Source organism: Oryza brachyantha, chromosome 7 (assembly GCF_000231095.2).
Source record: "Oryza brachyantha chromosome 7, ObraRS2, whole genome shotgun sequence".
Lineage (NCBI taxonomy): Eukaryota > Viridiplantae > Streptophyta > Magnoliopsida > Poales > Poaceae > Oryza > Oryza brachyantha.
Genome location: NC_023169.2, coordinates 11,144,416 through 11,170,814, shown reverse-complemented (window position 1 = coordinate 11,170,814; position 26,399 = coordinate 11,144,416). Strand labels below are relative to the sequence as shown.

The window sequence follows — 26,399 nt, the reverse complement described above, 5'->3', positions numbered from 1 at the left end:
GTCTAACATGAACATTTATGTGTTTAGTTGTTATTGTTTTGTGTTAGCAATTATCATAGCAATCTAGTTTTACTTCGCATTTTGCACCTAGAAGCTATCGTCTCTTATATTTGTTGTTATATTTAATGGTCGATTTCATATTATACAGTTGCAAACTCTTACTTTATTTTGTTATTATCATCTTCATGTTTATTACTACAAGAGTACGATGCCATAGGTTTCTAAAAAAACATCTCTTCTGGTGCCATTTTCAACCTTTCCAAAATTTAGCATAGCAACCAACAAAAATGGTGATTGTTTGACTTATTTAAAGAAAAGTCAAAGACATATTTATGCAAACGAAAATATTTTTAATAAAACTTTTATATACATGTCTTTTAAGGCAAGGCTAGAAAATAAATGACGATGAAAAACCCTAATATCAACTCTAAATTCAAGGCTAAAAATATAAATTTGACTTATAAGCATAATCATAACTGAAAGAGATGATGGTGAAAACATTCACTACCAACACAACCCTAAATTTTGGCAATTATGGAATTTGTCACTCTCAAAACTTCCACCAAAATTTAGAAATGTTTCAAACTGAACAGTAACCAACCTTACACTACCTTGTTGTCAGCATTTGGTAATGCCAAAACAAAAGATTTTAATAAGTTTTTTTGGCGATGAAGTGAACACGCCATTTATTTGATGTTTTGATCATGAACATCATTTTTTTTGTAAGCCATAAAAAATAGATCCCTGGTGTCACTATTATTGTATTGTTTTCTCTGCTGATGTATTTACAACTGGCTTACCTTATCATTCAACATGTATTTCGCTCTGAGAGTAGTTTGTCATATTACTTTATGTAAAGATTAGCTTGTTATTAGTCGAAGATATTAATATATAAACCACCGCTATCTCCGTTCTCCTTGATAAACAAATCTGAAATAGTGGTTTTGGGTGCATAGTAGTTTGACGAGGCCTCGTCCCTTTGGCTCCCGCTGTTTTTCTAGCGATTAAGTAGTCACTTCGTTTTATTTTGGCCTAGTGGAGTTGGAGCTGCTTCACTGTTAGAGGTGCTTTGAAGCTTAGCAACGATGGCACGTGGACTTCTCCACTTAGTGTGCTAGCTTCAGTTGTTTGGAGGGAAGTGGTGCTTTGGTGGCTGCGGCTGATGTCCACTATGTGTAGCTAGAGTTGTTTTTTATCTTGGTGACAGGGTTGACAACATTGACGTGCTGTTGTGAAATTAGAGCTGTTGTGTCATTGGGGTGACAATATTGGCAAATTTGGAACCGATCCTTTGCCTTGGTGGAAAGGTTAGCTTGGTTGCTTATATTGGGTTCCGTCAAGAGTGTGTTCTTTTTTTTTCTTGTAATCCGGTCTGGATTTTTATTCCTTCTTATATGAAATAAAATTGGCTGCTCTTCTACCGGTTTTGTTAAAAAAACAAATCTGAAATAGAATAGTTTATTTATTTTAGAACGGATCAAATGCCGTTGACTGTTTCCGCTGTTAGGCCAGTCTCAATGCTCAGTTTGATAGTTTCACTGTATAGTTTTCAAAACAGCTAACTCGATGAAACGATTCATGAAACAACTACTCACAGTACAACATTTCATTGTACCATTTCTAAAGCTAAACAAAATATTTAATTACTGTTGAAAGTTTGATTACATACAGAGAATATTTGATCGCATGAAACACCTTAAGTCTCTCAATGCAAGTTTCATTGCGTTACCGATGACTTGGTAACGGTGCCCAAAGGTTTTGATGGCTATGAAACTAATTCTCTCTCCTCATAGTTTCACGCAAATATTTTACTTTTATACTAATGTGTCACCTAATTAATATATATGATATCTCATAAAACCTACATTAGTTAATACTGGCCTTATAAACCGTATCAAACGGTTCATTTCCGCCGCCGGTAGATCGGTAGCTCCTTCGCTTCCGATCGCAGACGCGGTCCCAGTTTAGCTAATTGCTGGCTAATAAATGAGCGATCACTAGTAGCGTAGTCTAGTACAGTGTACATGTACATAAGAGGTCCATGTTTGAAGGGAAATTTAACTATTTTTTGCCACCGGCAAGAGAAGGTGCGCTAATTTTTTACCAACTCTGCACACGTGGCAGCCTGAAACCACCTACCACCTGTAAGCTTGAAAAGCATGGGCAAAATGTCTCTTTTGCCCTTAGCACTATCTTGATATTTTATGATATTTTATAGTAACATATACCTGACAAAATAAATATATATGCATACAGTAGCAACTCTTTAATCCATGAACAATAACAATCACTAGTTTTCTCGATTCAAAAGTTTACCATACACGTATATATGCATAATAACTAGATCTCCAACCCATATTTAAATAATAAAAAATGGTGATCTTATTTATTCATGGATTAAAGAGTTGCTACTGTACATGTACATATATATATATATATATATGTATGTTCATTTTGTCAGGTATATGTTGTTGTAAAAATATCCAAATAATTAGTTTGATATCTTATAAAACACACGATAGTGCTAGGAACAAAAGAGACATTACACATCATCCCAAGCTGCCACATATGTATAATTGGCATAAAATTAGCAAACTTCTCTAGCTTATGGCAAATAATGAGGATGAAAGCTAATAGTGGCATCTCAGGAGTAGGTGCTTTTAACAGTGGCAAATAGTTAAATTTTCACGAGTAAAATCCAGGTGGATTTCGGTCCTCGCCCCGGACGGGGCCCGTTCGGCAGGTAAGATAAGTTATATTATATCTCTCGTTTTTCGCGCGCACGTTTTCTAAATTGCTAAACGGTGTATTTTTTACAAAAAATTTCTATAGAAAAGTTGCTTAAAAAATTATATTAGTCTATTTCATATTTTTTTAATAATTAATAATTAATTAATTATGTAATAATCTATTACTATATTATAACCACGAACGCAGGACTGGTCCCACTCCCGGCCGCGACTGACCGCCAGCCAACGACTAGCATACCACGCGATCGCGCGCTCAAGCGAGCTCGCTCCTCCAGATCAGATCACAAATCCGGAACCGGTCGCGCGCCAGCGGAAAAGTCATCCCGCGTACGGACTCGGAGCTTCACCGGCTCCTCCATCTTCCCCCGGAATTTCTATGCACGCTGTAAAGCTACACGGAAAATAAATGCTTTTTAAAATAATTTTATTTTATACGAGCAATGACTTTTTTATTTTTATTAATTATTACACACATATATTTCTATTTTAAAGTTTATAGGTCTATATCAAACTTTTTTTGGAAGGGCAATTTATGTGACATGGTATACGACGGTTGGTCGTGGTGACAAAGAAAAAACATCCTGATTATTTTGCAGACTACTTCTCGTTATGTTATCGAAAATGTTGAAGATCGAAAATGTTGGAGGAGACATGCAGGAAGGCGAGTGGTAGATTCTATTCTAATATTAGAAAATCTATTTTATTTAAATAAAAAGCATCCTTACAAACAAAATTAAGAGATCATCTGCCAGATGTCAACTATATATTGTCCACTTGAGCCAACACAAAAAAAATCTCTACTTGTCGTATACTCCATTTGGTCATATTTTTTATCGGTTAAGACAATATTTAGTCAAACTTATAAAGTTTTGATAACAATTTTAGTGTTAAATAAATTTATAAAACCTAATATGTTTATGATATTATGATAGTACTTTACGAGAAGAATCTATATATATTAATTTTTATTTAAAATAAATATTTTAAAAAACAATTACTTATCAAAATTTTAGAAATTCGATTAAATATGGACAAACGATAAATATTTTTGATCGAAGAGAGTATATTTCATGCTCTAGGAGGGCATTTTTTTTTCAAAAAGAACTCCAATATAGCGTTGGGGTATGCTTGGAAATTTTTCGTCTAAAAATACAGTAGGAGTAGTATTTTTGTAAATCTTTTAATAAATATAAACAAATATATAAAGAAAGAAAGTTCCTTCCATTCCAGCGGTGTCGGCGCATCCCTCCGTCACAGCGTCGCCTCTCTCGAGTCTCGCTCTCGTGCCCCCACAACGCCGGAGAGAGAAGAATAACTCGAACGCGTCGCGCTGACGGGATCGATGGCGAGCGCGGCGGCGTCCATCTCGCGGAGCCTCCGCCGGTCCCGCCGCGGCGGCGGCGGCCACCACCTCCTCCTCCTAGCGCGCGGGTTCGTCACGGCGGAGTGCCACCGCCCCGTGGTGCTCCACAAGCGCGGCTCCGACATCCTCCACGACCCATGGTTCAACCGGGTACGTGCGCGCGCCTGCGCCTGCTCGCGGCGTGCTCGTGCTCGGCTCGCGTTCCGCTTTCTCTCTGTGCTTCCTCGCGGCGGCGGCGGCCGGCGGGAGAGCGTCTGATTTCGGTGTGGCTCCTGCAGGGCACGGGGTTCTCGATGACGGAGAGGGACCGGCTCGGCCTCCGGGGCCTGCTCCCGCCCAACGTCGTCTCCTCCCAGCAGCAGATCGATCGATTCAGTACGGAACCACAGCACCCCCCCTCCTCTCCCTCTTCCATCTTGGCTTTTGAGATGGCACTTGAATCGTCATGGGTCGAATTGGGATTGCTTTTTCTGAGCTACGAATCCTGCTTCGTTTGTTGGCAATGCGTAGAATTGTACGTTTACGCACGCCGCTTTGCCAGGGTGATCCACGGGGGCCTGATTGAGTTACAGAATGGGTTGGCTTACCTAGCACTCCTACTTAAATTGAGCCATGCACCAAAGTGAGTGAGTGTGCGTGTCATGCTGTCATTTGTGGCTGAAGGAGAACCATTTGATAAATTTCTGTTTGATCTGTGCGGTTGCCCAAGGTAGGATCCAGCTTCCAGGAGAAAGTTCAAATGGCCTATCTTTTGCTGCATTATATCTGCACGAAAAAAATTCCTTTACAAAAGTTGGATCGGGCTTATCAGTGCCGTCAAACAACTTATGTGGAGTTAATGTGGCCTTATGCGGATTAAACTATGCCACATTTAGAATTAATCTCAAATGGTAATCACAAACCTTACTCGGAAAAACAGTGCCGAAACATCAACACACTTTCCCGGCAAAAAAAACATCAACACACTCGCACAGCCCCAACTCTAAAGTACCATGTACAAGTTACTTCCAGAGCTACAGCATAAAGATGCAAATGGTTTAGCGTTAAATTAGCTGAGAATTTAGTCGGTTATTTGTGAATCATCACAATGGGATGAGGATATACTTGACAAAGTCCTGTGTGAATGCTGATTCGAGCGGTTAATTTACTTTCTTTTTTCTTTCACTTCTATAACAGTGCTTGACATGAAACGGCTGCAGAAATATGCGAGAGATGGTCCATCAGATACTTATCCATTAGCAAAATGGCGTATCCTTAATAGACTTCATGACAGAAATGAGACAATGTACTACAAGGTCTGTAACTTAATAATTCATACATCTGTTTACAACCTTATTTCTAATGGTCACATAAGGTCTCACTATTTGATATGCACATTTTGGACAATTTACATAAACAGTGTAAGATGTGCCTTTTCAAATTGGTTACCTGATTTGCCTCATTCTTCATGTCTTAATAGGTCTTAATAGATAACATTGAGGAGCATGCGCCTATTGTTTACACACCCACTGTTGGGCTCGTTTGCCAAAACTATAGTGGTTTATTTAGACGGCCTCGGGGAATGTATTTTAGTGCAGAAGATCGTGGGGAGATGATGTCCATGGTGTACAATTGGCCAGCTGACCAGGTACGCACTTGTGTTCATCCATTTACTGTTTTGATCTTTAGTAGCTGAGCTCTTTCATTGGTTTAATCTCTAGCGGTATTAATTCAATAGGGTTCCCTCAGAGCATAAGACACCTTACCTTTTCCTTTAGATTTTTGAACATCTCTTAAGAAAAAAAGTTTCATACAATATCAAAGTAAATAAAATATGGCCATTCCTTTTCAGGTTGACATGATTGTAGTGACTGATGGAAGCAGGATATTGGGCCTGGGTGATCTGGGGGTGCATGGTATTGGTATTGCCATTGGAAAGCTGGATTTATATGTTGCTGCTGCTGGAATAAATCCCCAGAGGGTAAAAACTTTTTATGGTACCTTATAAGACTGTTACACTTTCTCCATCTTGTAATTCTAGATCTGCTGTGCTTTATCGAAGTACTTTACATTTGTAAATATCAAGATTGTTAAGTGATACAATGTTCTGATGATTGGGAACTGCTGTGTTACTCTGTTTTTTTTTTGTGGTGGCGTTTGTTGCAGGAGTTAATCAGATAAACTAAGAAAATATAGCAAAACAAATTTGCTTTAGACGTTAGGAAGTATTAGTAGAAGCTAAAAGAATAAGTTTATACTTCAAATGTAACATCTACAGGGATTTTTTTAATCAATAACATGGTCCATCAATAGTGCCATGTTCTTTTTATGAATGAAGATGAAGATGAAAGATTTTCTGAATTTTGTGATGCCTATTTAATGTTATAAATGATGGAATTAACTTGTAGAAAGTTGAAACTCTATTTTAAAAATATACGATGATGAACTTCTATATAAAAACTTTTTGCATAAAATGCAATGTTTAGCAGTTGGGAAGTGCGCGCAAAAGCCAAGGAAAAATCTGGAGAAAATATGAAGAAACGAACGCAGAGACTTATGTAATAATGTGCCAGTTAGACCGATTTTATTATAGACCAGGGAGATAAGATACCTACTAGAGTTTTACTAGTCTGACTCATTTGTACAAAGCTATGACAAAAGATGTTTACTAAAGTGTGAAGTCATAGGGTGGAAAATATCATACCTTACGTTAACTTAAATTACAGTATCTTAGCAAAAGTGGTACTGATGTCCAACGCTTGGTGCTTAGATTCATGTGCTCTATAAGTGCTCTAATGCTACTCATTTCTTATTGTTTGCACACTACTCATGGGTTAGCAGAATTTATATTCTCTTTTGATTTAAAACTGTATCACTGCTTTCTTCTAGGTTCTTCCTGTCATGATTGATGTGGGAACAAACAATGAGAAGCTCCTTAAGGATCCTCTGTGTAAGATGTTCTTCAAATATTACTATGTTATGCTCCCATAATTTAAAGTATATACATTGTGTGTGTAAGATTATGGTTGTAGTTATATTACTTCAGACTTCTGATAGTTCTTTAGAATTTTTCTGTTAATCTTTTATAAACCGTACAGATCTTGGGTTACAAGAACATCGTCTGGAAGGAGAAGAATATGTAGCAGTTATCGATGAATTTATGGAAGCTGTTTACGCTCGCTGGCCCAATGTGATTGTCCAGGTGCTCTTCTGTGTTACTGCCTCTTTTGACTTATTTTCTTGTTACATGTGGCTTTAGCTATAATGTATTTACCGATGCTTTTCTTATTTTTCATAGTTTGAAGATTTCCAAAGCAAGTGGGCCTTCAGGTTGTTGCAGCGTTACAGGAAAACTTACCGTATGTTCAATGATGATGTTCAGGTATTTTGTTTATGAAAAATTGCACGATTCTCATTAGATTCCTCTTGTACTATGATATTTATACATTTATTTGATATATAAATATTTAATGACAATTCACATGGTCCCTATCATTTGTAACGTGACTGACAAATATCCATATAAGTTCATATGTTGGTCTTCCATGGATAACCTTTGAAAAAAAATGTATTGGATAATTTCCAGATGTATGCCATCTCCAGCTGTATTGTATTGGCAACATATCTTCATGTTCAAGCACTTCCCAGTTAAAGTAGTGTCTGAGGTTCTGGCCTTTGGACATTTACTGTTGCTGAATATAGGAAACCATTGTTTTGGGTAGTAAACTAGTAATGTCCTCTTCATTGGTCATGTAGTAGTCAAAATCTAGTTAGAGGCATTGTGTGCACGAATTATATATCCCAGTAAAAGTTATCACCTTTGAAGTGACCATTTTCTGATTTCTTTGTACAAAGGGAACCGCTGGCGTTGCTATAGCTGGTCTTTTAGGAGCTGTAAGAGCACAAGGAAGGCCGATGTTAGATTTCCCAAAGCAAAAGATTGTTGTTGCAGGGGCTGGCAGGTTTGGAATATGTCCAATTCTTTTCAAATCAGTGCAAAATTGAATATTATTATGTGTAGTATATATGTTTCAGACTTTCTCAATGTTAAAATTACACTTTCCTGCACAACTGTAAAGTCTGAACTGACATCCACAAATTGAGTCTTTGAATTTCAATTCTTAGTTTGATCATGTTTTACTTACTGGTTCTTCCCTTCGCGCACACACCCACCCACTCATCTCACACACATCCAAAAAGAAAAACAAAAGTACTACATGTTTATAATTGTGACATGTTGATTTGTACTTTGTGAGGTTTCACATGTTCTCTACCTTGTTTTGTTCTTTCACTGTTTGCTTATTCACTGGGAAGAATTGCATGTGTTCCGTTCTTGTTGGCTATTTTGTTCCTAGAATCCTAGTAATATACTACTATGTAGTAACCCTGGTATTACTGGAACTTGATTCTGCTCAATTATAGATCAACACATTTGAAAAGTGATCTAATTTCATTTCACATTTTTACAGTGCGGGGATTGGAGTTGTGAATGCTGCAAGTAGGACCATGGCAAGGATGCTGGGAAACAATGAAGTTGCTTTTGAGAGTGCCAGGAGTCAATTCTGGATAGTTGATGCCCATGTGAGCCATACAACTAAGATTCTTGTATTACATTCTGGTAGTTTCTTGCATAATATTTTTTATTGTACTGTTTGATTGAAAGAGGGAGCTGGGGATGATGTTACTACCGTACAAACATCCCCACTTCAAATCTTTTGTGGGTGCTAATATGCATTCATATATGTGTGTTATTTGTAAGATATCTTAGGAAAAAGATTTCATCTATGCACATGAGTATACATTTATGGTCATATTTGTCTCACATAATCATGTTATAAGAACTTGAGATTTAAGAACAATTTATTATTTATTGCATTCTACCACCTTCGTTTCACAATAAAAGACTTTCTAGCATTGATATGGATGTTAGTGAATCTAGACATATATCCAAATAATATACACCGATCAATATATGAATTTAAACATAGCCAAAACATCTTACAACATAAAACCGAGGGAGTATATTTTATATCTACACTATATTTTCTTGGATTCGTGCAATACATAGACATGAGGAAGAGGCGGTGATCCTGTAGAGTCTGAACAATAGTATGGACGTGGCGGAGGTGCTCCGACCATGATGAGCTATAAATCAAGATGTTATCAAAGAAAAAGAGGATGGACCGACGCAGGAACGAAAGTTGGATGTTGTTCATCAGCGCTTGGAACGTTCCTGGCACATTTGTGAGGCCGAACATCATCACCAAGAACTCAGAGGCCTTGATGCATGCAGAATGTCGTCGGGATGCATGAGGACTTGATGGTAGCGGGATCGCATGTCGAGCTTTGTGAAGAATTTGGCGTCGTGAAGTTCGTCGAGAAATTCCTCCACTACCGTGATGGGAAACTTATCCTTCATTGTCTTGTCGTTTAGGGCGTAGTAGTCGACACAAAAGCACCATGACACCTTGCCACAACATCTAGTCACATTGTCATTTGAGCTCATCTCGTCGATGACGTGTTCACGCGGGTAGTATCTCGGCGAGGACGCGGTCGCCAGTAGCCACGACGATGCTTAGGCTGGTTTGAAGTCGGAGTGGAACCCTTGCCCAACGTGTTGTGTCCTCGATGAAGTTATGGGTGGAGCTAGAGTCGAGAATGGTGAAGGGGTCATCGGTGCTGACACATGCAATGACCTTGATGATGGTGTTGAAGCAAGGCATCCGGATGTCGGCAAGGGTGTGGAGGGAGATGTTGGGCCCCAGTTCCATGACCATGAGCAGGAACACTTTGAAGGTGTTGCTGGCTCGTCGGTGTCATCATCAGATGTTGAAGTCCTAGGGAGACAACCTAGGGAGGGTTGAATAGGTGTCCTGAAAATTTCTTTGAAACAATAGCGGTTAGTAGGGCCGGACCGTCCGGGCTCAGGGGCCGGTCTGTCCAGTCGATGCTCCCGGGTTGAACCGAGAGCTCTGGCTAGACCATTCGGGTATGAACTTTAAAAGTCTCCCTTTACAGTGGAGTTCCTGGGAACATGGGGTGTTTGTGTGTGGAAGATGAAAGTAGAAAGGTCGCAGAAACAAAGAGAAACCGAGAAACATACAAAGAGAGACATGAGCGAATTTATCCCAAAGTTCGGATCTTTCGATCATCCTCTTCGTTGTGGCGCTCCTGCGAGCGGGATCTCTCTCGATCCTTTCCCTCTCTTGGCTTCCTCCCACAAGTGACAAGGCCAACACGGGTCTCCAGATTCACGCCTAGGGACTAGCAAGCCTTTGATCAACCACCAAGGTCAAGATCAAGGCGCCTCGCCTAGCCCTAGGTTGCAACCTGCTCTACCCTGCAACCCTCTATGAAGAAGCGCAAGAAACCACTAGAAACTTACCTATTTCCTTGCGTAGGTTAGGCACAGACCTTCACAAACTTGATCCCGGGCGATCCACAAAGGTTGGAGGCTCGCGCGACGCCTACCCGTCTAGGAGCTCGAACTCCAAGAGTAATAGGCCACCGCGTCTCCACATGCATCCATTCTTCACTCAAGAACCCTCAAGATCACTCAAGAAGTCAAGATCACTCACTAATCCAAATCTCACAACCCTAGTCTAGATCCTTGCATTAATCACTCTAGGATGTGTTTGGATTAGTGGGGGGAGGCTTGGTAGGGGCTAGAACTGACCTAGGAACCCTAGAGTTTGAACTGGAAGCCTCACCAATGGCTAGAATCCTGAGGTGGAATATATAGTGTTGACAAATGTCAGCTAGCCATTACATAAAGTTTCAGGGGCCGGACCGTCCGGCCGACACTTAGGCTCAAGCCGTGAGCATGGGCCGGACTGTCTGGTCCTGCTTGTCTAGAAATTCTCTAAAACTAAGCCTTTCACTCTCATGACTCACTCAAGGATGCATATAGCAACTTAGTGACCCCTCTTAATAGTATGGATGTCCTACGACTCAAAAACGAAAATAAACATTGTCTTCGAACGCTCCGACTCCATCAACATTCGCCTTTTGGATCACTTTCGCTTTAAACTACTTTGCGCAAGCCATTCATGAGCCAAATTCTTTTCTTCTCTGCAATCACAAATCATTAGCGCACACATGTTTGTCTAGCACAATCATTCAAAACACGCTTTAGGGGCTAGATGCACTTTCAGATGTGATGACCTTGATGATGAACACCTTCTTGCAGCAGTGGTTGGGGTATGCATTTCTCATCACAATTGTAACATAGACTGTCTACACGATGTTGGGCCATCTTTGCCGGCGAGAGGCATTTACACGGAAGAGTTGCGTCTAGGGATGTCTTGCTGTCCTGTGATGATTGCGTGTGGTCCGCTGAGGCTGTGGGTAAGGATGCAGTGATCGAAGCAGTGTACACATGTGTGGAAGTACGACTGGAGCGACTTGACATGGTGTCGTCTTATCCCTAGGTCATCCATTGCTCGTACGCCCTTGTGAGCGTAATGGCGTCATCCAGAATTCGTGGGCAGCAGAAGGCGACTCCCGTCTTGAGGGTCTTAGTCCCATGGTGAAGATTTGCACCTGCTATGCTTCCGTGAGCGCCGTGTTGCAGCACACCAAGGTGAGGAAATGATTGATGTTGTCCTCCCCTGATCTTGTGCATGAGTTCACCTAGAGGGCTATCCGTCATGGGCGGGTCGAATTGGGCGTTCACGAGTTGGACGAAGCGGTACCATGATGGAGTTTTGGCGTGCAACTTGAACCTGTAATACCACAGTTGCACGTCACCGGTTAGATGTAACGATGCGTACCAAGCTTGTGATTTTCGGGTATGTGCATTGGACGCGCAACAACTGAGCCATGGAAGTAGATCGCCCTTGCCATCGTAGGTGGGAAACTCTAGCTTAGCACGCGGTGGAAACTGTTGTTGAATGTGTTTTGTTTTACATTATTTAGATTCACGTCCTAATTATCTGATTGGCTATAAGGTATATATAGACTTCCATGCGTTGAAATTAGTCCCTCATAATTGCTTATATTATGGTCCAAATTTTAAATAAAAAAGCTTATATTTTGAAACATAGGGAAGTACCGCACATTGGTGAATTACAAAAGGATGTTTCTTACGTGCACAAATGTAAAAAACACAAATTAATCCCTTCATTTTTCTTATTTGATGCCATTTAAGTTTAGAATCTACATCTTAATCAATTCTTTTGTACAAATATGCAAAATTATAATACTTAAAAGATACTTTCATTATAAATCAAATCATAACAAAGTAATTAATTATTATATAATTTTGAATAAGACAAATGGTCAAATGCACAACAAAATAACTAATAACTATATAAATTTTTTGAATAAGACAAATAGTCAAACGCAGACCTAAAGGTAAATGGCGTGCAACTTGAACCTATAGTACCACAGTTGCACGTCGCCGGTTAGACGTAACGATTTGTAGCAAGCCTTGCGATATTTAGGCGTGCGTTGACCACAAAAGGTGTCGTGGCAGTTGAGCCATGGAAGCAGATCGCCCTTGCCATTGTAGGCGGGAAACTCCGGGTTAGCACGTGGGTGGAAACTGTTGTCGACCTTGGACTTGTCGTCATGTGGTGTTAGCAGGTGTGGACGGGACACTGAGTTGATATTGTCGAGGACGAAGCGGGCGCTGCGTGGAGGTGGTGGTTGTTCGGCCGTATGAAACGGATCCATTGGCTCGTCTGATGATGGGTGTGGCGGGGCCAAGTCATGGTGCACCTGTTCTATGCATAACATGGCAAGTTGAAACGCACGGACTTGCTCGTTGGCTCGAATGCGGATTCTTGCATCTGTTTGACACGATCAAGGAGGTCGGCAAGCTTCCTGGCGATCAGAACCAATGGCTCCAAGGCGCCAAAATGCTTATTAAGATAGGTCATCTAGGCAGCCATGGTGGTGAGGGTCTTGAAGTGTCATCGAGCTGTGATTGAGAGGAGCCCATGGGCACGGAACTAGGGCAATTTGATACCAAGATGTCACGGGCTAGGGAATTGGATATGGGAATACAGCATATATTATATCTAAAGGAAGCAACAGGATGCAGTCCTGAACCTCGTCGGAGCGGCAGAGCCGTGATTGGCCCTGGGCCACCAAGGCAGGAACGATAATCGTCGCTTATATTGGTCAACTTCGTCCACAATCTTCTCAACAAAATAACAAATTCAAAGATATGATGTAACAAACTAAAAGATAATAATCCCAACTGCTTATTAGAGCTTTCTTGCATCTTCTCCCTTGCCTGTGTTGTGGCTATGCAAACAACGGAGTCCCCACATGATAGTTGTTGATGTTGTGGTGGTGGTGTATTGGGTGTGTGTGTGTTGGGGGGGGGGGGGGGGATGGATCGTAATGGTTTTACACCAACCAGTGCTCCTTAGGATTTTTTATGGTTGCACATGCTTAAACATGTATGAATTGTTTACAAGATTATTTAATGGACATGTTGTTCTTTGCACATGTGCATATGTGGATGTGTAAATGATCTCATGTGGTCATGCACATAACAAACTTGAGGATAATATTATGATGTTTTCATTTTTACGTAGCATGCTCTTCTTTCCAGCTTGACCGTACTCTTCAAAACCTACTTATAACCTTATTTGTGTTTTGGTTCAGGGTCTAATAACAGAGGAGCGCACAAACATTGACCCTGATGCACGCCCTTTTGCTAGGAGGAAGAGTGAACTGGGTCACCAAGGCCTAAGTGAAGGGGCAAGCTTGATTGAAGTGGTATGTGCCTGAACTGCTATTCCACGAACATGTACTGTGTTATACGCATGATACATTATTACATGCACCCTGCATTGCAAAACACAAGCATTTCTAAGTTATTTAGCATGGATTAAGGTTAAAGGAGAAAAGAGTTTGGTGCCACTCAATAAATGTGGACTGAATATAGGTGCGAGGGTAGGTGGGCATAAGATGGGAATAAATTTATATGCGAACTTGCGAAGTGATTTATGTGACAAGTAGTACTATGAATTGTACAAATGCTTATTTTGGAAAGGAGGGAGTATATTGTAATATGTGAAGGGACATGTTTCCCATAAAAATGTAAAATTGAAGCATCATGTTGCTATCTTCTACAAATCACCAGGTTTAGGAAATATTTTCACATAGCACCACTATACTTCAGATTTGTTCTACAAAACACTGGATTCTGTTACCTTTTGTTGCTTGGATTGGGGTACTGCAAGCAGGTCTCACATGCCATGTGGAGAGATTTAGTGGATAACTTATTGGACTTTGAACATAAGCAGTTATTAAATATACCATTCTTGATTCACATCATTAAGTCTATTTTGATATTGGCATTTACTTTACTAATATAAAATTCAGCTCATGAAAGAATAACATTAGACTGATGCTGAAGTGAACCTTTTTGTATTGAACCTTGCCTATCGAGCAGGTTAAAAAGGTGAAGCCTGATGTGATACTTGGATTATCTGCTGTTGGTGGTTTGTTCTCGAAGGAGGTATGTCATCCTAAAATAACTACCCTATATGGCAATAGCAGTTCAGTGCTGATTCGAAACCATTTACCTTGAAGTCATCCCATTATCTCTTCCTCTATTATTTTGTTCAGTAGAATTGGCATAGCATTTTGGTTCAATAAGGTAAATTAGCTATACTAGTATACAGGCTCACTGCAGTTCCAACTATTTGCCTTTTTAAATAAGTTTGCCTAAAAATATTCATTCCTATGATGGTACCCGTACTAGTTTGTTTCAAGGACTTTTTCAATCCTATTATTTTCTCAAGATACTCGTGAATCACAAATTGTGTTGTATCCACCTTTTTGAATTCTCGAAAAATTGTAGAAAAATATGCATACTAACTGTGGTTGCTTTTTTCTTCAGGTTCTAGAGGCATTAAAAGATTCATCCTCTTCAAGACCAGCGATTTTTGCAATGTCAAATCCAACTAAGAATGGTTTGTGCTGTGGAGCTTTACTATGAAGCTCATTATTTGCTGCCGGTCTTCTAATGGATTAATCCTGTGTTGGTTCCTTATTATAGCTGAATGTACACCTGAAGAAGCCTTTTCAATTCTTGGTGAAAAGATCATCTTTGCCAGTGGAAGCCCATTTAACGATGTGGATCTCGGTACTTTGTTTACTCGTGACAGCTGTGCATTATTTTTTACTTTGCATTTTCCAAGCAGCTGAGACTTGTTTTCACTTTCTACGTGCTACTTGTGCTTGGCATCATCTATGGAATGCAAATAATAAAATTCTACAATGATTTACTGAAATTTGATGACTTGCAAAGTAATGAATTATTAGAATGCTATTCAATATGCACCCATTAATGTTTTGTTGCAGGTGATGGAAAGCTTGGTCACTCAAATCAAGGGAATAATATGTATCTCTTTCCTGGGTTAGTTTAATTACGATTATCCACTATACTATTGTACTTTGTTCTGAGCTTTTTGTTCAAATTACGATTTTATTGGGTTTGTATCACTATCGTGCAGTATAGGTCTGGGAACCCTGCTGTCTGGAGCGCGAGTTATCTCTGATGGAATGCTACAGGCTGCAGCTGAACGGTGAGTCGGTGATGACCTTGACCTGTAACTGTCATGTCCATAAAGCACAATTCAACTATTTATTTAATCTTTTGCTTATGCTTCATTATGAAAAAAATGTTTAGCCTGGCTTCATACATGAAAGACGAGGAAGTTCATCAAGGGATAGTGTACCCTCCAATCTCCAGGTTCTATTTTTAAATCAGAAATTCAGTTTGTGCTGTATGAAATGCCTTCTGATACACAAATATATATGTAGAATACGTGATATCACCAAGGAGGTGGCAGCAGCAGTTGTGAAGGAAGCTGTTGCAGAGGATCTAGCTGAGGGGTATCGTGATATGGATGCACGTGAACTTTCAAGACTCAGTGAGGTGGTTAACCTATTTGCTATCTAAACAAGATTTATTATTATGGTTCTGTTCTGTTTTTAACCTTGAACTCTGTTTTACAGGAAGAAACAATGGACTATGTCAAGCAGAACATGTGGACCCCAGTTTATCCAACAATAGTGTACAAGAAAGACTAGAGCTTTAATGTCCACGTATAACATCTATTGTGATGCCAGTTTTCCATAGGTTACAGTTTGGAACTTGGATCATTAGAAATATTGATACTTCTGTTATGATAATCCAATCTATTGTTTTCATGCAACAGTAAAGTGTTAGTACATCATACCGTTAGAGGTACATTTGGGAGTGTATATTAGGCTCCCTGTGCCAAATGTGAACTCGGTGCATTTTGTATCCATGTACGCGGTGTGCAGAAACTGGGATCTGCATGCCAATTTCATGCAAACGTGTATAACTTATGTTTATGTTTGAACACATTAAATAATGGAAGCCTCATGTTTACTGGCAGCAATCTGTTCTTGCTGCCTATCTAACATTATTTGATGGTTACCCCTTTATTGGCATATGTTCTTTCACAATTCACTGTTTTTTTTTTGTATTAGAATTTTACTTACGTTTGTTGTTGTAAAGATTGGAGGCACAAGTTCAAGGATATGTGCGCTCCTGATCCTCACCATTAGTTCAATCATACTCTCTTCAGTATTTTGCGATTTGCAGCTACGGTTACCTACTACCCAAGTGCCCATCTTTGTCCATGGTGAATGGAGGCATCGCTTTACTTCTGACCATTGTTGCTCTTCTAATCATGGAACTACATCTCCGCAACTGATGGCGTGAGCTGCAGGTACTCCTTCCAAGTACGCTACTTTGCAGATCTTTTCCTGTTCATTTCAAAATAGAAATAGTTTATGATATTCACTACAAGGGGTGTGTAAGGCCCCTGGAAGGGTGAAACTTTTTGATAGTGCTATCCATGTCAGCTCTGATGTGATGAAGATGAACCCTGTAATTATGATGAAGAGTCAGCTGAAAAGACCATCCTTTATATGAGAAGTGTTTTTGCTAACGTGGTTTAAGATAGAGCTCATCATGGGCTCTACCATTGAACATGCCCTTAGGTCTCTCCTTCCAGGTAACTGCCAGCGTGGTATGTTGCCAAACTTACTGCATACATTCAGTCTGCACATGTCAAAATTTTGATCTGGTTCATACTTCGGTTGTTTGGGTGAAGTGGAGACTTATCAATTTTTTACGACTATGATGATCATTTAGTTCATTTATAGTCATCAGTTACCTGTTAACAACCCACAGTTAAATTCAATTGTCCACTGATTAGATAACCAACAATTTCACATAAACTAGCAATTAGACGAAAACTATTGTAATATTGTTTGCCATTGCTACATTCTGGTATTGAAGCTTTGGCCCTCGTTTATTTCAGAATATCGTCAGTTCTCTTTTTAAAGATAAATCGCACAGTTCTACATTGACAATATTCCTTCCTTATGATGGCAGTGGATATTGCCTGTTAATGTCGTGACTTCAGTAGTGCGAGAAAAAATGTTGCTCGTCTCTGTCAACATTTTGTTGGTAATAAAGCACTCGAACTTTCCAAAAGGGGTGATGGCCCGAACAATTTGCTGTCTAATTTCTCTAATTCTCCAATTGTTGGTCAATGTTCTTCTTCCATGGCTCCATTTCAATCCTCCCTCGGTCCCTCATCGTAATCCTTAAGTTTCCTGATTCTTCATTTTTCGTTGACAATGCCACCAATATGTTAGGCGGCTGCAAGATGCAATTTTTGTGTTAAATTTACAGCACTACATTTTTGCGTAGCGTCTGCATCACTGATTGACAGGTATTGTTTTAGGACTGCTCTTGGAATTCAGGAAATTTATCCAAGGTTTAGTATTTGGAGTTAATATAATTTTTTTGCGTCTTTAACCATAAAAGATAGGAGCATCTGTTGTTTACCTGTTAAAATATCAGGTTGATTCTCCGATCTTACTCCGTGTCAAACGAACAAGATGTCGAGATCATTACAGCTCGAAGCCATCCGGCAATAATAGTAACACTTTACAGTAGTTACCGTCAAACTTTGTGTAGGGGCAACGTCATGCATCTTCTCTCTCGTGATTACAGGATCTGTGTAAAGGTTGGGTCACAAATATCAGAGTTACATGGACACGAGTTCATGCTCACCAACCAAGTTCCTATTCCGATTTGTCGGAACATATTTTTTTTTGGAGAAATAAGAATGTACGTAAATATTAATTGATATAATTTTTTTTGTCAAAAGGTCTGAGCGTATGAAATTTTTCCCTCTACAACAAATAGGAAAGAAAATTTTCTTCTGGTTTTCTTATATTTTATTATTATAAACTGAATAGCTTTTATAAGAATTAATCATTAGCAATTCAAATCTTTATTTTTTTTCTCCAAAGCGAATAATAAGCCATAATAGTTGAGAATGTTTGATGTGCAGTACCTTATCGCAGCGTGTTGGAATATATCTGTACTCATATAAACTTTTCTAGTGGTGATTTCCTGTTTTTTATCTATACTCTTTTTTAAAAGAAAAAATTGTTGACCTCACATGTCAACCACTCACGCCAACTGTATTTTTATGAGAAGAAAAAGAATATGAGACCGATAGGCTCACATGTTAATAACAAATATATATAGCAGCTAAAAAGATGATACATGTAAAAAACAATGTTAATAGCATGCTAATAATATTTAAAATAAAATACCGTTACAACGCACGGACAGTGCAAACTGTTGAGTAAGAACAGTATTATATGTCCTTCAGAACACACATATTTTATAGGATTTTTTCTCGATTTAATTTAATTCCTTCAGTTCTTTATAAGAAAACATTGGGAATGCCTATGGGTAATGGGAATATGAAACATAAACAATGCTACAAATTTACCTTCAATTCTTGGAAGGACGTAATAATAAAAAAAAATTGAAAGCTCAAATGATATACACCCTGTTTCAAAATATATGTATTTTTAGGTTATTTAAGTAACTATAAAGGAAGGCGAAAGATTTTCAGTCATCTAAGTGGTCAAATGTTTAATTTTAAATTATTTAGATTCACATCCTAATTATCTAATTGGCTAAAATGTATATATATACACTTCCATGCGTTGAAATTAGTGCTTCATAAATGCTTATATTATGGTCCAAATTTAAATAAAAAAGCTTATATTTTGAAACATGGGAAATATTTGAGAAGTACTGCACATCGATGAATTACAAAGGATGTTTTTGACATGTACAAATGTAAAAAAAACATGAATTAATCCCTTCGTATTTTTTATTTGATGCCAATTAACTTTTGAATCTAAATCTTAATCATCTTTTTTACAAATATGCAAACTATAAGTCATACTAAAATTTGTTGTAGTAATAAATAAAATCATAACAAAATAATTAATAATTATATATATGTTTTTGAATAAGATAAATAATTAAACATAGACAAAAGTAAATGCTATCTAGAAAGGATGTTTTTGCCATGAACAAATGTTAAAAACATGCATATGAGTATACATAGATACAATATTTTTACATAAAAGCTTGTATCTTAAAATACTGAGATTATGTTCGACAAATTGATTATTAACCCGCATAAAAGCTTGTATCTTAAAATACTGAGGCTGTGTTCGACAACTTGATTATTAACCCACACGGAAAATGCAATAATAAATTAGTACATGATTAATTAATAATTAACTATAAAAGATTAAAAAAAATAGATTAATCTAATTTTTTAAAACAACTTTCCTATAGAAAATTTTTTAAAAAACTATTTAATAGTTTAGGATATATGCAAAAAAAAAACAAGAGAATCTAGGGCTGGGCTAGGAAGAGGGGAACGAACGGGGCCTGAGTGCCCCAAGATACCAAAATTTGGTAGGAGTACCAGGTATTTTCTCAAGTACAGTAGAGCTTATCCAAACATATATTTATTTCCTTTAAGTGAAAACTTTCATCTCCCACAGGTAATGATGTTTTCTTAAACTAATGGGTAAAATTGAAATTCCAGAAATAATACCTTCAAACGTAGTATCACTGTTTCCACAAGAAGATGCTGTAGCCTTGTAAAGGGAGGCAGAAGGGAAAAATAACGAGAACACAACCGTTCCTTGCATGTAGCAAAATGTCGATGCGAATGAGAAAGCGAAAAAGGGTGGACGCAACCAGCGGACAAGACAAGCATTGTCAACAACGGTATTAGCATTCAAAACCAAAAAAGTTTCCAGCTTGCAACTCATGAGCAATCCAAGCAAAAGGCAAAGCCAACACTATAAATAGTACATAGCAAGCAGGGAGGCAAGATCAACAATACACAAACACTTGGCTCGGTCCATCTATCTTGCATACACATCTTTTGAGCCGTTGTTGGACATCTCCAGAGTCCATACCACCAATGGCGCAGCTGCTTCGTCGGCATCTCCCCACCATACTCTCTCTCATCTTGTTCTTTTCTAGGGCTACTGGAGATGCAAACTTCACCGTGTCAAGAGCAGCATATTACCCCAACTCAGATACAAAAGGGACCGAAAGTAAGCGTCTTCCAGATAAAATAGCTTCAATTGTGTTAGCACATCTCACATGAACAAAAAAAGGGAGTTAATTTATACTTTATAACTTGAAAATGCATAAAGTTTCTAAGCTAGTTCATAGAAACTGTAGACCTCTAGCAAACCAGATACCGTCAAAAGATATTTTTTAAAAAAGACTTGCTTCTAACTACACTTTCAGATGGTGCAAGTGAGTATGGTGTATTTGGGGCAACACTCAACAATGGTGATGTTTCAACTTCAGCAAGCCTCTACAGGGATGGGGTAGGCTGTGGTGCATGCTACCAGGTAATTCATCCGCATGAGTGGGTTGTGTGGAATCATGAAACACCAATCTTCCAATTTTCACTAACAATGCCAATTGTCAATAGGTGAGGTGCACAAATCCTTACTATTGCTCTCCAGATGGCGTCAGAATTGTGATTACCGACTCTGGGGCAAGCGATGGGACTGATTTCATCCTCAGTCAGCATGCTTTTGCCAGGATGGGTCAGAATACAGATTCTGGAGCAGCGCTGCTAACCCTTGGTGTGGTTGGGATTGAGTACAGGAGGTCTGTGCATATAATGAATTTGCAAAAACTTTTGCTTAAGCTACATACATGAAAAATAAACTGAAAACTACTAGGCATGATATCCGCATAAAGAATTACTAATGTATTGTTACTGACATGCCATGCTTCTCACGGTTTCTCTACACTACAGGGTTTCTTGTAGCTACCCAAACCAGAATATCATTTTCAAGATTACTGAGAGCAGCAATTTCCCCCACTACCTTGAATTTGAGATCTGGTACCAGCAAGGCAACCAGGACATCATTGCGGTCCAGCTTTGTGAGGTAAAGTATATACACTATAAAGTATAAACATCATAAATTTGTGAATGTGAGATTTACAGATCAAGCATGCAGAAAAATCACAGTATTAAATACCTGTCCATGACTTGATGCAGACATTGAATTTGACATGCCAACTTCTGAGCCGGACTCATGGTGCAGTATGGGCTGCTGTGTCTCCACCAAGCGGGCCTCTTTCCATAAGGATGTTACTTAGCAGTGGAGCTCCCCGTGGTGGTGACAAATGGCTAGTTCCGACGAACATAGTACCCCAGAACTGGACAGCAGGGGCCACATATGATTCTGGGGTCCAAATACAGTTGTAGTAGCTATATAAAATTAAAAGAAAAATTCAACTAATACAAATGTAATCATCATAGTTCATTATTCCCGTATTTTTCTGGTAAAGTATACACAGAGTTGTAATTTGTGAGGCTGTAATTGCCTGCATATATATCAATAAATTTGGACATTGAAGAATAAGTTGTTACACGAAAATTGTTCCTTGTACCTTTGAAGGGCAACAGTCTTCAAAATACACTACTGATTTTCTCTAATCCACATAATTGAACAACCATAAAAGGCCATGGCAAAACGCTAAAGCATAGAGACATCAGAATTGGTTATATTTAGCAGAACAGCTACCAAAGTAGATTTGACAAAGATGGGATCTACAGAATAAACTTGCTTACATCAACATGGTGCCAGGTAACTATTGTACAAATCCTAGCCATACTCCTGCATTTGACTAACACTACAAAGAACCATCTGGTTAATCCCAATTGACTGCTGGATTTTACAAACTCAGCACCCGCTGAAAATCCCTCACAATGATGTCAGTCCTAAAGTTAAGAAACAAGCAAATTATCGGTACTTACAAAGAAGCACTCATCAAGTAATGGATTCACCAACAATAAGAAACTGACACATGGAAACTTAACATTAGCTCTAACATTCAAAGTGTAATAGCCAAAACATTCAGTAGCTTCAGAAGTGAAAACAGGCAACAATGTTAATTCAATGTTTAAACCAATTATAACAAAAGGTAAAGGGACAAGCAAATGTATCAGAAGGAGGTAGGCCAGAAAGCACAAAAAATATTAAACTAATAGAGTAAAATATTTCTTGTTATTGTAGTTTTTTGGACAATTATGTTGAATTAAAAGGAAAAACTTATCAAATTACTCACCATAAACTATGCTTACATTAATATAGCAGTCCTCTACATGCCAACTATGACCACCATAACCCATATACAGTAACATGGCATATGTGAGTGGTTGGACACATTAAGCACAAATAACATCTGTATTATGCTGTTATCAAAACATTTTCTTGACTTTGCTCTATTAGATGCATATATATAAGAATAGGGAAGTAGTGAAGTACCAAGACTTACTATTAATTGGACACATGGCATCAGAGAATGGGACTAGATCACTAGCTTAAAAAGAATAATACAGTTCTAATGGCAAGTTATGATTCAAGTTGTGTACAAAATTGCTACATACCACATAGTATTGTACAATTCTGGCATGTAAAAGGTGATGGCAAATAGCTGCGTACCATAGTAACCAGTATTGTCCAGACTGCAATTGCTTTGTCAAACCCCCATCAAACCTACAAGGTCACACTTACATTCAAAACTTCAAATCAGTAATAAATGATTTTATGACAGAAATGTTAAAATATTATACCATTTTTAGTCTGTGGAACTCCTCTTGCTTGTGACGTATGGTCAGGAAGTTGGTTACCCACAAAAGAAATTGCTTGACTACTTGAAGCAAGAGCATGATTTCCTATATCAGGATAGCCTGTTTGTAAAATATCATCTAGATGTTTCAGAAGATCGCTTGACTGACTTTCGATGTAAGACGTTGCCTCCTCAGATCTGGCAGCCCTTGAAGCTATCAAGCTAAGAAAACGACACATACTATTGAAGCGGACTTCTGAGGGTGAACGCATGCTACAACTTGATCCACCAGAAGGTTCTTCCCCCATTCTAATAGAGCGGGCGTCTTTTCTCCATCTCCTCAAAATATATTGTTCTGGGAGCTCCTTGATATTCTTGAGATCAAGTACCTTTAGCACATGACAGCATTGAATTCCAACAGATTCAAACTTCCTGCAGCTGCACGTAGCTGAGCCATCTAGTGCATCAAATTTCACAATGCTCTCTGATGGTCTCTCATCAAGCGTTATTTTATACTCGGAGATTGTGCCAAGTCCACCACATGGGAAGGACATGCAATTCATGTAAGCCTCAAACTCACCCTGGAACATCTTGAAAGCTTCAGGCGTGTATGCACTTGAGGCTTGCTTTAGCATTCGCAAGGATGGGATTGGCAAAGTCACCTGGCTGCCATCAACATCTGCCTGCAATTTCTTTGACCGATGCTCTTCCAGCATGGTCTCATAGCGCCTTAAGAATTGCAAAGTATCTTCTTGCTCACTGAGCTCCCGTTTAATATCATTAATCATATTATCCTTCCTAAGAGTGGTGAGGACATCAGCAGAAAACAAGGCTTTCCAATATGGCAAAGCCCATTTTTCTTTCTCCAGAAAAAGTTTACTGAGCCACTCATTTTCACCTACATCGTGCTTCTCAATTAGCTTTTCCCATGCCGACAAGAATTCCATCTCATCATCACATTCAAAGAGACAATGGTTCAAAGCATTGGCAAAACTCTTTGAGCCTTCAAATACCTGCTTCAAGTTCCTCTTTGAGTTGTGGTAGATATGCCACACACTTGTGCAATGGCTGCTTCTTGGCCAAACCTCTGATGCTGCAATAGCACACTCAGGACGCTCATCAATCAAAATAGTGTCTGGCTGCCTACCACGCATTGCATCAGCAAATGCCTTGAATACCCATTTCAATGATTCAATGCTCTCATCATATAGCAGCGCTGCACCAAACACAAGCATCTGCTTGTGGTTGTCCACACCAACAAACAATGCAAATGGCCTCCCATACCCATTTAACCCATATGTTGTATCAAAGCAAACAACATCACCAAAGCTCCTGAAGTCGATCATTGAATTTGCATCAGCCCAGAAGAAATTTGCAGCTGATTTCCCATCAGGCCCCATTCCTACCGCATAATACACTGAAGGGTTCCCTACCTGCAGTTCCTCCAAGTATTGCAGTGCAGCCCCGACATCCCCAAGTTGCACACCCTTTCCTTGCTTCCTGCGATGCAGTTCCCCTGCACCAAGCTCATGTGCCCGAGCCCTCATTTTGTGTGACCGCAGCTTATGCACACTATCCGGATTGGCAAGTGGATGATTATGCTCTGCGAAGAACTTTGCGACCCGGTATGTCCGGCATGGAGTGATCTTGATCACCATTCTTGCCTGGCACCCTGTCCGTGTTGGTGGCGGGCCTGGTCTATGTGTGCCTGATGCCCCTGTGCTAGCATTGTTGCTGACAATGGCTACACTCTCGTGCTTGGCACGGTCACTAACTCCCTCACGGGAACAAACAAAGATCCGAGACACAATCACCCCACGCTTGCGCTTCTTGTAGGAGCGACGGACGCTGAAGCCCACATGCTCGGCATACCGGTTGTAGAAAGCATAGGCATCGTCCTCGGTCTCAAAGTGCATGTCAGTGCGCGGCCCGTCCCTCGGGTCCGGCAGGCTCGCCACTGCCGCGATGGTGTGGTGCGACGAGCTCGGTGGCAGCAAGGCCAGCGACACGGCGGGCGCCGCGGAGGCGAGGGGGTGGTTGTGCTCGGCGACGAAGTCGGTGACGCGGAACGCGTTGGCCGAAGGGAGGAGCTTAATGGTGAGCGACGCCAGGCACCCCGTGCGCGAGTCCGGGCACCGCGGGGGCGGGGGCGACGCGGCGGCATCGGCGGCGGCGGCCTCGTCCTGAGGCCTCTTGGGCTCCTGGCGGAACCCCTGCTTGGAGCAGACGAACAGGCGGCGGGTGACGGTGTGCCGCGAGTTCTTGGACTTGTTCGACTTGCGGACCACGAAGCCGAGCCGCGCGGCGTACGCCTTGTAGAACTCGTACGCGTCCTCCTCCGTCTCGAAGAACATGCCAATGCGCGGCGAGGTGGGGACGTCCGTGGCGTCGCCATCCCCGGCGGCGGCGGCGGAGCCGCCGGAGCCCGGGGCGACTTGGTCGACGGGGGCGGGGTCGTCGGCGCCCGCACCACCACCAGCGGCAGCGGCGGAGGAAGAGGAGGACGGGGAGGAGTCGTCGCCGGAGGACGTCGGGGAGGAGTCGTCGCCGGAGAGGGAGAGGGAGACGGGGCGGGGGGCGTTCGCGGCGGTGGACATGAGAGCCTGTGCTAGGGTTTGGAGGAAGGAAGGGGAAGGTGTTGCGGGGATCGCCTGCGGACGAGGCGGCTGTGGGTGGGCGTGTGTGGCCGAGGGTTTGCTAGGGGACGATGAGTTCAGCGATGCCATGTTGGCGATGGGTATGCTTGCTTGGAGCTTATCTTAGATTCATGAGGCTATGGCCTATGGAAAATGGACTAGGGGAGAACGAATAGTTTAGGGTAAATTTAAGAGCGGTGAAAAATATGATAGATATGTCTGTTAGACAATGGTATGACTATAGTGCTCGGAACGGTCATATGATCGTTAAAGTTGTATCTGGAATACTGCTCATTTCCCTTTTTCTTCTCTTAGTGGCTCATAGACTCATCAATAGCTCTCATCGTCGTTGGGCATGGAGTCGGATCCATAGTGGATGTTCATTGTAAGCGTTGGACTCTCTCGGTTGAATCTGAAGTGTATGAAGTGATGGCAGTGGGCAAGCGAGGTGTGCAACAAAGGGAGAGTGTTCTTTCTCAAAGTCACACAAATCTCTAGACCCTCCTAAGCTTGGTCTCTCCACGTAGCTTAGCATTCTCCCTCTTAAGCATGTCAATGATGTCTCTTAGAGAGTTGATTGTCCTTAGGTAGCTGTCATTGAGGGCCTTTATCACGAGGAAGAGATAAGTGTGCATGTTGTCAAATGCACTTAGCAGTGAATGGACATA

At 40.3% G+C, this 26,399-nt stretch overlaps 3 protein-coding genes across 8 annotated transcripts; 2 read left to right on the top strand and 1 right to left on the bottom strand.

The window, feature by feature from the left end:
• Positions 1–3,992: 3,992 nt before the first annotated feature.
• Positions 3,993–16,506, top strand: LOC102715868 (NAD-dependent malic enzyme 62 kDa isoform, mitochondrial). Its single transcript, XM_006657659.2, has 19 exons — positions 3,993–4,263; positions 4,392–4,488; positions 5,290–5,408; positions 5,573–5,740; positions 5,945–6,073; positions 6,982–7,042; positions 7,191–7,294; positions 7,391–7,474; positions 7,948–8,054; positions 8,562–8,673; positions 13,711–13,824; positions 14,504–14,569; positions 14,954–15,026; positions 15,113–15,199; positions 15,418–15,472; positions 15,570–15,641; positions 15,746–15,808; positions 15,880–15,994; positions 16,075–16,506. The coding sequence occupies exons 1-19, from the start codon at positions 4,093–4,095 to the stop codon at positions 16,147–16,149; spliced, it is 1,872 nt and encodes a 623-aa protein (XP_006657722.2). The 5' UTR covers positions 3,993–4,092; the 3' UTR covers positions 16,150–16,506.
• A 3,894-nt stretch (positions 16,507–20,400) lies between these two features.
• LOC102715595 (expansin-like B1) lies at positions 20,401–21,744 on the top strand. Its single transcript, XM_006657658.3, has 5 exons — positions 20,401–20,550; positions 20,750–20,856; positions 20,940–21,121; positions 21,273–21,405; positions 21,519–21,744. The coding sequence occupies exons 1-5, from the start codon at positions 20,415–20,417 to the stop codon at positions 21,726–21,728; spliced, it is 768 nt and encodes a 255-aa protein (XP_006657721.1). The 5' UTR covers positions 20,401–20,414; the 3' UTR covers positions 21,729–21,744.
• Positions 21,592–25,820, bottom strand: LOC102700542 (protein FAR1-RELATED SEQUENCE 5-like). Of its 6 annotated transcripts, none has more exons than XM_040525817.1 (3): positions 23,100–25,820; positions 22,969–23,022; positions 21,592–21,679 (listed from the first exon to the last, which is right to left on the bottom strand). In XM_040525817.1, exons 1-2 carry the CDS (start codon positions 25,690–25,692, stop codon positions 23,006–23,008), a joined length of 2,610 nt encoding a protein of 869 aa, XP_040381751.1. In that variant the 5' UTR covers positions 25,693–25,820; the 3' UTR covers positions 21,592–21,679; positions 22,969–23,005. The 6 variants fall into 6 exon arrangements, 3 of the variants coding, with proteins under 3 accessions (XP_040381751.1, XP_040381749.1, XP_015695267.2); XR_005812156.1 differs by having other exon boundaries at positions 21,596–21,679; positions 22,095–23,022; XR_005812158.1 differs by having other exon boundaries at positions 21,602–21,679; positions 22,914–23,022.
• Positions 25,821–26,399: the final 579 nt, after the last annotated feature.